At 56.2% G+C, this 11,613-nt stretch overlaps 1 protein-coding gene across 5 annotated transcripts; it reads left to right on the top strand.

The window, feature by feature from the left end:
- On the top strand, positions 1 to 10,756 carry C28H11orf24 (chromosome 28 C11orf24 homolog). 5 transcript variants are annotated; one of them, XM_070457756.1, is made up of 5 exons: positions 2 to 172; positions 2,253 to 2,377; positions 3,265 to 3,462; positions 7,218 to 7,391; positions 9,356 to 10,756. In XM_070457756.1, exons 4-5 carry the CDS (start codon positions 7,316 to 7,318, stop codon positions 10,456 to 10,458), a joined length of 1,179 nt encoding a protein of 392 aa, XP_070313857.1. In that variant the 5' UTR covers positions 2 to 172; positions 2,253 to 2,377; positions 3,265 to 3,462; positions 7,218 to 7,315; the 3' UTR covers positions 10,459 to 10,756. The 5 variants fall into 5 exon arrangements, with proteins under 5 accessions (XP_070313858.1, XP_070313857.1, XP_020736442.2 ...); XM_020880783.2 differs by having other exon boundaries at positions 2,253 to 2,413; XM_070457754.1 differs by having other exon boundaries at positions 2,231 to 2,413.
- The last annotated feature ends 857 nt before the right edge of the window (positions 10,757 to 11,613 follow it).

The raw sequence follows: 11,613 nt of genomic DNA, 5'->3' as shown, positions 1-11,613 counted from the left end.
CGTGACGTCACCTCCGGGGCGGACCGGGGCGGGGCCGAGCTGGGGCGGCTGCCCTGAGCTGTCTTGGCACCAGGTCCCGCGGCTCCGCTGCCGGCCACGTCCCCACGCCGGACCGCGGGCGCTTCCCGCCGCCCGAGGGCCGCCGGGCCGCCTCAAGGCCTGCCGCGCCCGGGTAAGCGGGCCTCCCTGCTGTCCCGGGGAGCTGTTGTCACTGCTGCCTGTACCGGCTTGGGGGCGGAGAGGGGAAGGTGGGGTACATGGGGGACTCAAGGGGCGGCGGAGGGAGGCAGCGACAAGATGAATGGGGATACGGAGTGCACACTGGTGACGATTGGAGGTGAGGAAGGAGGAGAGGAAGGATCGGAAGGAGGAGTCAGCTGGGGGAAGGATCGGGGATGGGGGAGCCCAAGAGGCAGGAGGCAAAAGGGGGCCTTAAGAGGACCCAGAACCGGAGAAGAAGAGACGCGGTCGGTCCAGTTTGGGAGCGAAGGAGGGAAAGTTGGGACACACCCGGATGGGTGGGGAGCTTAAAAGGCCCTGCCCGGCCCAAGTCTGGGCCCCAGGAAGTGTTGCCCTCAACGACAGAGGCGGCCCAGGCCTCCCCCAAGCCCTCTGTACCTGAGAGGGGCTTATGCATGTCCACTTAACCTGCCTGCCTTCCCCCACGTGAGTCTGGGTAGCCGCTTAGTCTCTGCCATTAGCCGTTAAGCTAGTATGAGGAGCCAGCATCCACATGGTTTGCCATAAGACATAAATACCTAGTTAGAAATCTACTTTAATAATATTTTTCCCTCCTCCCTGGAGGAATCATCTCTAAAATTTCAATACAGATGTTCAGCTTATAGGCCAGACTTGCCTGATGGACAAAGGAATGTGGAATTTACCCACGTGGCCAGCAGAAATTAGGCTCTTGATCAGCAGTTAGCATCATATCCAAAATTCCAGAAGCCTGGAAGGAAGCAATATAATTAAGATGCTCTCCAGCGCTCCAGGTTCCCATCTGACACAGACACACATCCTTTGGAACCCAGGACAATGTCTAAAGACACAAAACCACACACCTGTGTTCCTTGCGTTCTGATACCAAAGTTCAGCCAGGTGACGTGTCAGGACAGATGTCTGTGGTTTGCCCTGCGTTTGTTTCTGCAATCCCTGTTCCTTGGTGTGTGTTTCTCCAGTTGGAGTCACATTGCCGCTGCCACTGATAAATAAGTTACTAGTGTGATGGAATGTGGCAGGTAACACTTGTGTTGGCCCAGGAACCTGTGTAAGCCAGAAAAAGGAATTAAGCAATTTGGAGTCTGATTTCAGGTAACTTGCATGCCTGTATATCACAGTCTCAAAGAAGTTTAAAAGTCAAGCCAAGATTGAGAGCACAGAAGTCAGAAGTGGGAGATGTTGAGAGGCAGCACAAAGTCAAGGACCAGAGAAGGATGATGACGTTGGCGCCCAGGGCCATGTCTCAGGGTGCCTTTCTCATGAAGTGTTGCCTGGCTCCTGTCCCTTCCCTGCACAGCTCGTGAAGAGCTGAGCCCTGAAAATGAGAACTCTGAGAACCAGCCTAACCTCCCGTCTTTCCTCCTGGCCTGCTCTCCTACTTAACACCATTTCCTTCCTGCTCCAAGGGTGTCTTTCTGAGATCTTGACCTGCCCAGTCTTTCTACACCAGATAATGAGAATAATGGCCAGACCCTACATTAAGGCTCACTGAAGCATTACTGACCCAGAGGACATGAGTTTGAGCAAATTCTGGGAGACAGTGAAAGACAGGGAAGCCTAGTGTGCTGCAGTCCATGGGGTCACAAAGAGTTGGACACAACTGAGCGACTGAACAGCACCAAAAGCCTCTGCAGGGGAAACACAGATACTAAGTCTTGGTGATGGTTTCTCCATTGGGCTTCCCTGGTGGCTTAGATGCAATGCAGGAGACCCAGGTTCAGTCCCTGGGTTGGGAAGATCCCCCAGAGAAGGAAATGGCAACCCACTCCAGTATTCTTGCCTAGAAAATCCCATAAATGGAGGTGCCTCATGGGCTACAGTCCATGGGTTGGCAAAGAGTGGGACACAACTGAGCGACTTCACTTACACTTTCCATTGTGAGTCAACTTCGATTAGCACAGGTCCCGACAGGGGAATCTTGACATTTAGAATACGGGGTTGGAAGGTGGGGGCTGTACCATACCAGAGGGATGAGGTCATGGCACAAGGGCCTGCTCTTGACTCTACACAGCGGCCAATTCCTGTCTCTGTAGCAGCGATTACCAGCCGCACTGGCTGGGGGAAGAGGCTGTGATGGGAGCCATCAGAGGTTTCTTGAGAGACCCGTGGAGCTCCCTGAGATAGCTTGAGAGATGCTCCGTGAGCACGCTCACCTCGTGTATGTAACTGTGTGTGTGTTTGCACACACGCACAGGTATGATTGCACGTGTGCATGCAGGGCAGTGTGCATGCGTGTGTTGCCTTGTGCACGTGGATATGGGTGCATGTGTAGCTCTGTGCATGAGTGTGACTGCCTATGCATGTGTGTGTGTGTTGCCAAAACCTTGACTCTGTGCGCCATGGCCAAACAGATATGGAGACAGAGTCATGGAGGAGAAGGAAAGAGTGGCTTTCTTACCTTGGTATGCAAAGGTGAGCGCAGTAGGCTAGTGCCTCAAGAACTGTGCTCCCTTCCCTTGGAAGAGGTTACTGTCAGGCATGGGGATGTGATAAGGAACAAGGCAGTAACTTCTGCAAAGTTTCAAAAGGGTGAGGTTGCTGACAAGATTAGGGTGTGTGCAGGGTGGGCCCGCTCCTAATCTTGATGATTCTGTTCAGGTCCATTAGTCTTGCCTTGAGTTTCATCCTGTTCCTCCCATGGTTAGCAACTGCTAGGCCATTTGGAACTCAGAAAAGGTCATGGAGCCTGGAGTCTTGCCTATAAGAAATGGGGGACAAAAAGATCTGTGTGCCCAGGAGCCCCACAGGGTCCTGGTTGGCACATGTGCACGTGGTGTCTGTGATAGTGAGCCAGCCAGTGGTGGTCCTCAGGCATCACCACCTACTTGTGTCTGCCACTCTTGAAACTGGTGAGTTTCTTGCATTTCTTCCTGAGTATGTATCAGATATTCACCAATGACAGAATCATGCTTGCTGGTTCATATCTTTACACCTGTATCCTGGGCTCCTCTGAAGTTTTGGTTGGCTCCTAGGACAATGCTCCCTTCTCACTGGATATTACCCCCTGCTTTTCCTAAGGAGCGCTTACTCTTTTTCAAACCCTAGATGCATCTTTTGCCAGAGTGGAGCATCTGCCTGGATCCCACCTGCGCCGTAGAGCGTGCCATGGCCTGGGAGTGCCCCGCAAAGCTGCCCTCACCTCCCGTAAAGCCATTCCTCACCCTGCGAGCCCTCAGTGCCAAGCCCTCAGCTCTCCAAGGAGGATGGCCCAGCCTGGGAGCGTGCCCTGAGCAGCTGCCTCTCGTGAGTGTCCAAGGTCCGCGGGCAGGGCCGCCTGCTCAGTGACAGGACAGGGAACCCAGAAACAGCCCTGTGGGGGCTTTGCAGGGCCAGGGTGGGCAAAAGAAAGCGTGGACATCAGAGAACTGAGCCATCCAGTGACCAGGAGGCCTGGCCGGTGGTGCTGCACCGACAGAGCCTCTGCCTTCTCTGGTGGCCCCGGACATGGCTCCCCAGGTGGGCATGGGAACCATGTGGTCCTCTGGCCATCTTCTGTTTCTGGGAGGTTCCCTCTAGGCCTCGTGTTGTGACACCACGAGACTGTGGGAGCCCCTTGGGGTGCTGCATCTTAGCAATGCTGGGGGTGGAGGGGGCCTCTCATAGCAGAAGGGGCCCCGGGAAGAGGCCGCCTGGAGGCCGTCCCTGGACCAAGAATGGTACAGTCCACGTCTGTTCCAGGGTGAGGAGCTGGACAGAAGGAGGAAGTTCGTTCAGCCCCCTGAATCGGTTCCTCCTGCTTTAGCTGGAATGTCAGCTCTGAAGCTCAGTGAAGTCCCAGAGCTGGGGGTGGGGGGGGGGGGGCATGTCCCGCCCACTGCCTGTCTTTGTAAATAAAGTTTTATTGGGACACAGTCACACCCATCACCTGCCTAGGGTCCATGCCTGCTTTTGCAGACTTGAGTAACCAAGACAGACTATATGGCCCACCGAGTCTGAAATACTTGCAATCAAGCTTCTCACAGGAAAAAGCTTGCTGATCCTGCTCTCGAGATTTGTAGTGAGGGGGCAGCGGAAGGCCCTAAGGCCCGGGGTGCATTCTGGAAGCCCTGAGATCCAGGGTTCAGACAGGGAGCACGTGGGGCTCGGTGGTGGGGGTATTGTCAATGCACTTGCTGGGTGTGACTGGCCGAAGAGAGAGCCATTGCAATACGTTTATTTACGGAGAGCCCAGCTGCGTCTGCTTCAGCCGTGGACGGGTGGGGGTGGTGGTGGTGTGTGAGCTCTTTGTGCCTGAGACCTCCCTGGTTCAGTCCGCGCTTGTGACATTGGTCTGTTTCTTCTCTGCCCACCCTACCCCCACGTGTTTCTGTCAGAACAAAGAATGCCTTTCGCACTCAAGAGAGCAGATGCAAATCTGTGGTTTGTAGGGCTGAGGGACCTTTTGACACCTGTGAGACCCCAGGAACCCTGACAGGACGGTTTTGGCAGGAAAGCGCACCATGAGGCTAAACTGAAGTTAGTGACACTTAGTTAGAAGCCTGGGGTGGGGTGAGGTGGTGTGGAGGTGCGGAGCACAGCCTTCCAGCAGAGTCTGTGCTCTGAGGGGGTTTTTTCCAGTTCTGGGGCCACCCAGCAATGTCCCCAAGGGGCCCCTTTATGCTGTACGGGGGCGGGTGGGGGACTGCAGGTCTTTCACGCGTCTGTTGGAAGTGAGTGCATCCAGGAGGGGCCGAGGGTCAGATATGGAAGGCTACCTCGCCATACTGACAGCTTACTGACCAGAGACGTGTTAATGCGTCTTCTGTTACCTAAACATTGCTGTTCAGTCATTTAGTCGTTTCCAACTCTTTGTGACCCCATGGACTGCAGCACACCAGGCTTCCCTGTCCTTCACCATCTCCTGGAGGTTGCTTAAAACTCGTATCAATTGAGTCGATGATGCCATCCAACCATCTCATCCTCTGTCGTCCCCTTCTCCTCCCACCTTCAATCTTTCCCAGCATCAGGGTCTTTTCCCATGAGTCGGCTCTTTGCCATCAAGTGGCCAAAGTATTGGGGCTTCAGTTTCAGCATCAGTCCTTCCAATGAATATTCAGGGTTACATTTCAGTATTCACTTACCTGACAAATCACCAGCCACAGGCGATTTAGTTCCTGCCAGAATCCCTGGTCAGTAAGCTTTGGAATTATCCTGGGAGAGTAGGGGTTTAAGCAGCGGAGGCAGGGTGGGCTTTGTGGGTTATAGAACTCTCTCTGGCAGCTGTGGAGTGGCAGATGGCACAGGGCCAGGATGGGGACGCTTGAAGGTGACTCTCGGGGCTGTTGGGAGGCCAGGGAACCAGCCCAGCTGCTGGTCCGTGCAGAGCAGCACTTAGCATCATGCCAGGCAAGGAATGGGTCAGCACATTTCCTTTAGGATGACTTGAAGGCTCCCTTGCAAGATGTTCTGTGGAACTCCAGAGCTTCGCGCTGATAGGGTGCCTGCGGGCAGGACTGCTTGTGGGGGGTGCTCTCAGGGGCCCCAATCCCCTCACTTGCCCCCAGACTCCAGCAGCCTATGCTCCGCCTGCCCTGGGCCTTCGTGGAGTGCTGGGCTGCGGGACTAACCTAGGGTGCGCGCGGCTGGGCCCCTGTCCAGGGAGGGCCTAGGCCTCGCGGGTGACCACGTGGGACTTGGTGGTTGGGCGGGGCTGAGAACAGGCTCAGGGCCCACCCAGGACCAGCAGGGCATGAAGTGACGGGCCCCTCAAGGCTACCAGGCCTCTCGGTTGCCCTGCAGCGAGGAATGGGAGAGTGCTAGCACATGGGAGAGACCGGGGTGAGCATAGGGAGACTCGTGTGCCAGGGAAGTCAGTCCTGGCTGTGCCCAGTCCTCGTTCTGCTGACGCTCAGCCGCAGTGGGGACTCTCTCAGTCCATGCAGCTGCACCGTCACCCTCAGAGACCAGGGCTTCTGCAAGCGGGCCCACTCAGCCAGCCCTGTCGCTTACCGTGGAACTCCCAGGCTGAGTCTCTCGGCCTTCTCGGACCCCGCCCCCTCCCACCTGCATCGCCCCGCGAGATGCCCGTTGCCTGGAACCCCTGTGTATACTTGCACACCCCTGCCTCGGTCGGACCTGCAGGGGCTCCCATCCCCCCACCCCCAAATCCAAACCACACCCGGGTGTCTGCCCCTCTTTAGTTTAGCCCCAGGTCTCACCGCACCATCCCCTGGTCCCCATTGTCATCACCCGCCACTCCCTCCTACCCACCTCCCTCACCCCTTTCCCAACAGGTGGATCCCATCTGTCTTTCAGAACATGGCCCAGATGGCACCCAGGAAACCAGCCCGGCACCCTGCCCCAGCCCCCACCAGCTGAACTCTGGGCCCCCTCTGGGCCCCACAGCACCCAGCCCCTTCCCACCCACCTCTGGGGCCTCCACTCGGAGGGCCAGCCTCCCCTTCCCGCTTCACGGCCCGCCCAGGTGCCATCCCCTCGCTGTTTCCCGACCCTGAGTCACGGTCTGGTCTGCACTGGCACCAGCTTGCTGTGACCCCTCTTCTGTGCCTCCCTCTGCAGGAGAGAGTCGTGTGGCTCTCATCTTTCTGCCCTGAGTCCATTGCTTGGCACGTGAGCAGGCACTCAGGGCGTGCTGGACGGGTGGATGGGTGGCCGGATGACGGATGAGTGATGGCTGGCTGCTCGTGGCGTTTCCCCGTGCGGTCAACCATCGCAGGTCCTGCAGGCTGCAGGACACGTTGAGGAGGACTTGGGTGATCTCGGTAGCTGGAAGTCTTCATACCTTCTCTCTGCTGCTCTTTTATGTTCTGAACTCTGGGGTGGGGTGGTGGGACTCGTAGTGAAATTGGGTCAAGAAGTGCTCTTAGCCCATGAAAGCAGGCACTGGGCCAATCGCTGGACACGTGGCTGAGAATTGGCACACCCTTCCCGCATGGCAGGCCCCGGGGGGACGTCTGGCTGGGTTTGCACCCTGCGGCCCGCCGGAGCCCTCCCTCACCCGTGACAGGGGAGCCCCTGCCCCCGCGTTCCTGACCAGACGCCTGCTGTCTTGACCATAGGTCCCTCGGCCAAGCAGCAGGGAGCCCTTAGCAGCCTGAGGCGCGGCCGGCTGGGAGCCCCGGGGACCGCCCAGCCTCGCTCCCGGCCCACCTGCAAGATGTGGACAGCCCTTGTGCTCATTTGGGTTTCCTCCTGGTCCTTATCCGAAAGCCTGCACACATCCGAGCATCCACGTAAGTGAGAAAGCCGTGCGTCTGCCGGACGGGCCTGCCGGGGCCCCGGGGGCTGGGCTGGGAAGGCTTGTCCGGCCGACATGGGACCCAGCCTCTGAGCCCTGCGAGGATTATTCACTGGGTCCTGCAAAATTTCATTTGTTCCGTAAACCCAGTCTTTACTGGGGAGCTGGTCGACCCAAACAGCACTTGTTTAGTTGTGCTTCTCCTCTGTGCCAGGCACGGTGCATCCCCAGAAATATCTCCGTAAGTCCTTCCATAAAGCCAAGAGTTGTGGCACGGTGTGAATATCTGGGCAACGATTTATTTATTTATTTTTTTTTGTTTTTGGCATACAAATTTTTTTTTTTTTTTTTTATGCTGTACGCTGCATGCCCATGCCTTTTATTTTTTTTTTTTTGGTTTTCGTCATACATTGAAATGAATCAGCCATGGATTTACATGTATTCCCCATCCCGGTCCCCCCTCCCACCTCCCTCTCCACCCCATCCCTCTGGGTCTTCCCAGTGCACCAGGCCTGAGCACTTGTCTCATGCATCCAACCTGGGCTGGTGATCTGTTTCACCCTAGATATACATGTTTCGATGCTGTTCTCTTGAAACATCCCGCCCTCGCCTTCTCCCACAGAGTCCACAAGTCTGTTCTATACATCTGAGTCTCTTTTTCTTTTTTTGCATATAAGGTTATCGTTACCATCTTTCTAAATTCCATATATATGTGTTAGTATACTGTAATGGTCTTTATCTTTCTGGCTTACTTCGCTCTGTATAATGGGTTCCAGTTTCACCCATCTCATTAGAACTGATTCAAATGAATTCTTTTTGATGGCTGAGTAATATTCCATGGTGTATATGTACCACAGCTTCCTCATCCATTCGTCTGCTGATGGGCATCTAGGTTGCTTCCATGACCTGGCTATTATAAACAGTGCTGCGATGAACATTGGGGTGCACGTGTCTCTTTCGGATCTGGTTTCCTCAGTGTGTATGCCTAGAAGTGGTATTGCTGGGTCATATGGCAGATCTATTTCCAGCTTTTTAAGGAATCTCCACACTGTTTTCCATAGTGGCTGTACTAATTTGCATTCCCACCAACAGTGTAAGAGGGTTCCCTTTTCTCCACACCCTCTCCAGCATTTATTGCTTGTAGACTTTTGGATAGCAGCCATCCTAACTGGCGTGTAGTGGTACCTCATTGTGGTTTTGATTTGCATTTCTCTGATAATGAGTGATGTTGAGCATCTTTTCATGTGTTTTTTTGCCATCCGTATGTCTTCCTTGGAGAAATGTCTGTTTAGTTCTTTGGCCCATTTTTTGATTGGGTCATTTATTTTTCTGGAGTTGAGCTGGAGGAGTTGCTTGTATATATTTGAGATTAATCCTTTGTCTGTTGCTTCATTTGCTATTATTTTCTCCCAATCTGAGGGCTGTCTTTTCACCTTACTTATAGTATCCTTTGTTGTGCAAAAGCTTTTAAGTTTCATTAGGTCCCATTTGTTTATTTTTGCTTTTGTTTCTAAAATTCTGGGATGTGGGTCATAGAAGATCCTGCTGTGATTTATGTCGGAGAGTGTTTTTGGGCAACGATTTAGCTGCTTTGAAAACCTGGTGTGTGTTGGATAGATTTTTTTTTTTTTAATGGTGAATCACACCTGTGATGTGAGACTTTGGTATTTTGGGAATTGGATCAAAGGGTGAAGCTCTGAAGTCTTCCATGCATCTGGGGTTCAGAGAGCAAAGGAGTTTTTAAACCACAGTGCTGAGCACCTGTGTGATGGGCTGCAGGCCAGAGGTGCGCGGTGAGCCAAGAGGGAACCCTGGGCCCGCGTCACCGTCATCCTCCCTGGCCAGCCCCACGGGCCAGAAACTCAGACTGGCTCTGAATAATCCACCTGAGTAATCCACTTTTCTAATGAGAAGACGATCATTTGTCTTTCTCCTTTTCTGACTCTTACCGGTACGCAGTCCTCAACCAGACGTGGGACCACTCGGACACAAACTCGTCCGTGGAAACAGTGACCGGAGTCTTGAACAGAACAGCTGATGTGACCCCGGCGACACGGTCTCCCATCACACTGACCAGAGGGACTTGGGGAGGCGACCACACCTCTCCTGCAGTCACAGCGGGGACAACACACAGGACAGACGTGGGCACTTCCCTGACAGCTGGAGGGACCCGAGCCGGAGCCGCCTCCAGGGCGCCCACGCCGCCCGCCCCTGTGTCTGCCTGGAGGACCCCGTCCTCACCCGGCACGCGGGCGCCTGGCAACAGCTCGTCGTCTAGGCCAGTAACAGCCATGCCACCCGCCACACCCACACTGGCCACGAGTGCCCAGCCCGCTGCCACGACCCCCGCCAGTGTCAGCAGCCCCGCAGGCTCACCCGGTCCTCCCGGGTCCACTGCCAGCCTCTCCACAGCCAGCCTGATGCCCTCGAGTCCCCGAGTACCCAGTGTGTCTGCGCAGGGCCCCACCGTCCAGGCGCCGACGCCAACGCCCGGGACTGTGGATGACACGGCCCGGAGGCCCACACCCACCCTCTTAAACACAACCGCAGAGCCTGCCTCCCCATCTGCGGCTTCCGTGTCCACAACCGTGGGCACCACAACCAAGGCCCCTGCGCTGACCGTCAGCTCAGCAGCAGCACCCACACCTCACACCAGCCCGGCCCCCACGGTGGAGGCCACGACCCCCACGACACAGCCCAGCCCTGCCACATCCACGCCGGGGGCCCCAGAGCCGGGGACAACTCAGATGCTGGAGCAAGCCAGGCCTGTGACCACGCGTGGTATTACTTCCCCAGGGCCGACCCCTGGGGACTCCAAGGTGCCCCCCACAGACTCGTGCCAGCCCAGCACCCAGGGCCAGTACCTGGTGGTCTCCAGCGAGCCCCTGACCCTGTCCTCCGTGAACAGAAGTTTCCTCCTGGCGGTGCTCTTGCTGGGGGTCACCCTCTTCATCACGGTCCTGATCCTGTTCGCCCTGCAGGCCTACGAGAGCTACAGGAAGAAGGACTACACGCAGGTGGACTATCTCATCAACGGCATGTACGCCGATTCCGAGATGTGACCTGCGGGTTGGGGCCTGCGGCTGGGCCCCCCCGCCTCCCTTTCCGGGTTGCCTCTGAGGCCAAACCAAGTGCTTCCAGATTCTTTTGGTGCAATTTAGGAGACATGCCAGATGCTTAAACACATTTAATTGCTGTCAAGATTAATTCCACGATCACTAAAGAGCGGCTGCTTTTTTCATATTTATTTTTGTAACGATCATGTTGACATAGGGCCAGTGGTTCTGCCTCAGGATGGGGCGGGCGGGCCCCCCAGGGTGGGTCCTGACCTAAATTAAAGCAATGACCCCTTTCCACTCAGACCGCGTCTGACCATTTGTGTGGGCTGCGTCCTGGCCCCCCCCCCCACCCCGTCACGCCCCAGGGAGCCTTTTTGAGATCGTGCGATGGCGTGCAATATTGTCGATGTTGAATGTACTGTGAGGTCCCGGATGTGGGCTGTGTCTGCTGCTCTCCTGGGCTTCGCTCTTAGGCCTGACCCTGCCTGAGCCTGGGCGGGAGAAGCCTCCGCCCGTGAGGGTCCCTAGCACCGCATGGACACGAACCCTTTCCTCGAATCCTCCTTTCTTGGGACTGTGATGTGGACGCATGGAGCCTGCTTTGGATACGAGAGCCAAGTGCAGCACACAAACCATGTGTGAGCAACAGTGTAACCAGGTGGGTGGGGTCTGCGCAGGCCCAGCTCTCGAGGACCCGGCACGGCTCACGTTGTGCTCTGGCCACGTGGGAGCCTGGTCAGGTGGTGCCGTGGCTGTCATTTACCAGCACTGCACCCCAGGGGAGCCCCAGGGCCGAGCGAGCCCGAGGCCAGGCCCCACGTGCCCAGCAGCCCTCCGAGCCCACACTGCGCTTGTCACGTGCCACACTCTCTTAGTGCTCAGCGCACGTGGCTCGGCGCCCACACGCGCCCCAGGACACCAGCGCCCTGAGCCCTGTTTTAAAGGCGGGACCACCGAGACTCAGAGGAGACCTCACTCAACCGCAGAGGGCCAGAGTCAGAGTTTCACCGGTTCCAGAGGCCGGCTCTTTCCTCAGCAGCTTTGTTTTACAGCTGCCTAGACCACACTTGGCTTTCGGGCCTCACCACGTGCCTGCCCAAGGCAGCGAGAGCTGACCCGTAGCACGTGAGACCGGTTTCCAAGCCACGTCTCTGAGGT

This window comes from Odocoileus virginianus, chromosome 28, assembly GCF_023699985.2.
Source record: "Odocoileus virginianus isolate 20LAN1187 ecotype Illinois chromosome 28, Ovbor_1.2, whole genome shotgun sequence".
Classification (NCBI taxonomy): Eukaryota; Metazoa; Chordata; class Mammalia; order Artiodactyla; family Cervidae; genus Odocoileus; species Odocoileus virginianus.
The sequence above is the reverse complement of the archived record's forward strand: the minus strand, read 5'-3'. Positions and strand labels throughout refer to the sequence as shown.

Bases quoted from the DNA above. Each gene is read 5' to 3' on its own strand.
- C28H11orf24 (XM_070457757.1), top strand. From the start codon at position 7,316: ATGTGGACAGCCCTTGTGCTCATTTGGGTTTCCTCCTGGTCCTTATCC. The intron at 7,392-9,355 runs GTAAGTGAGAAA...ACCGGTACGCAG, and splicing joins GCACACATCCGAGCATCCAC to TCCTCAACCAGACGTGGGAC.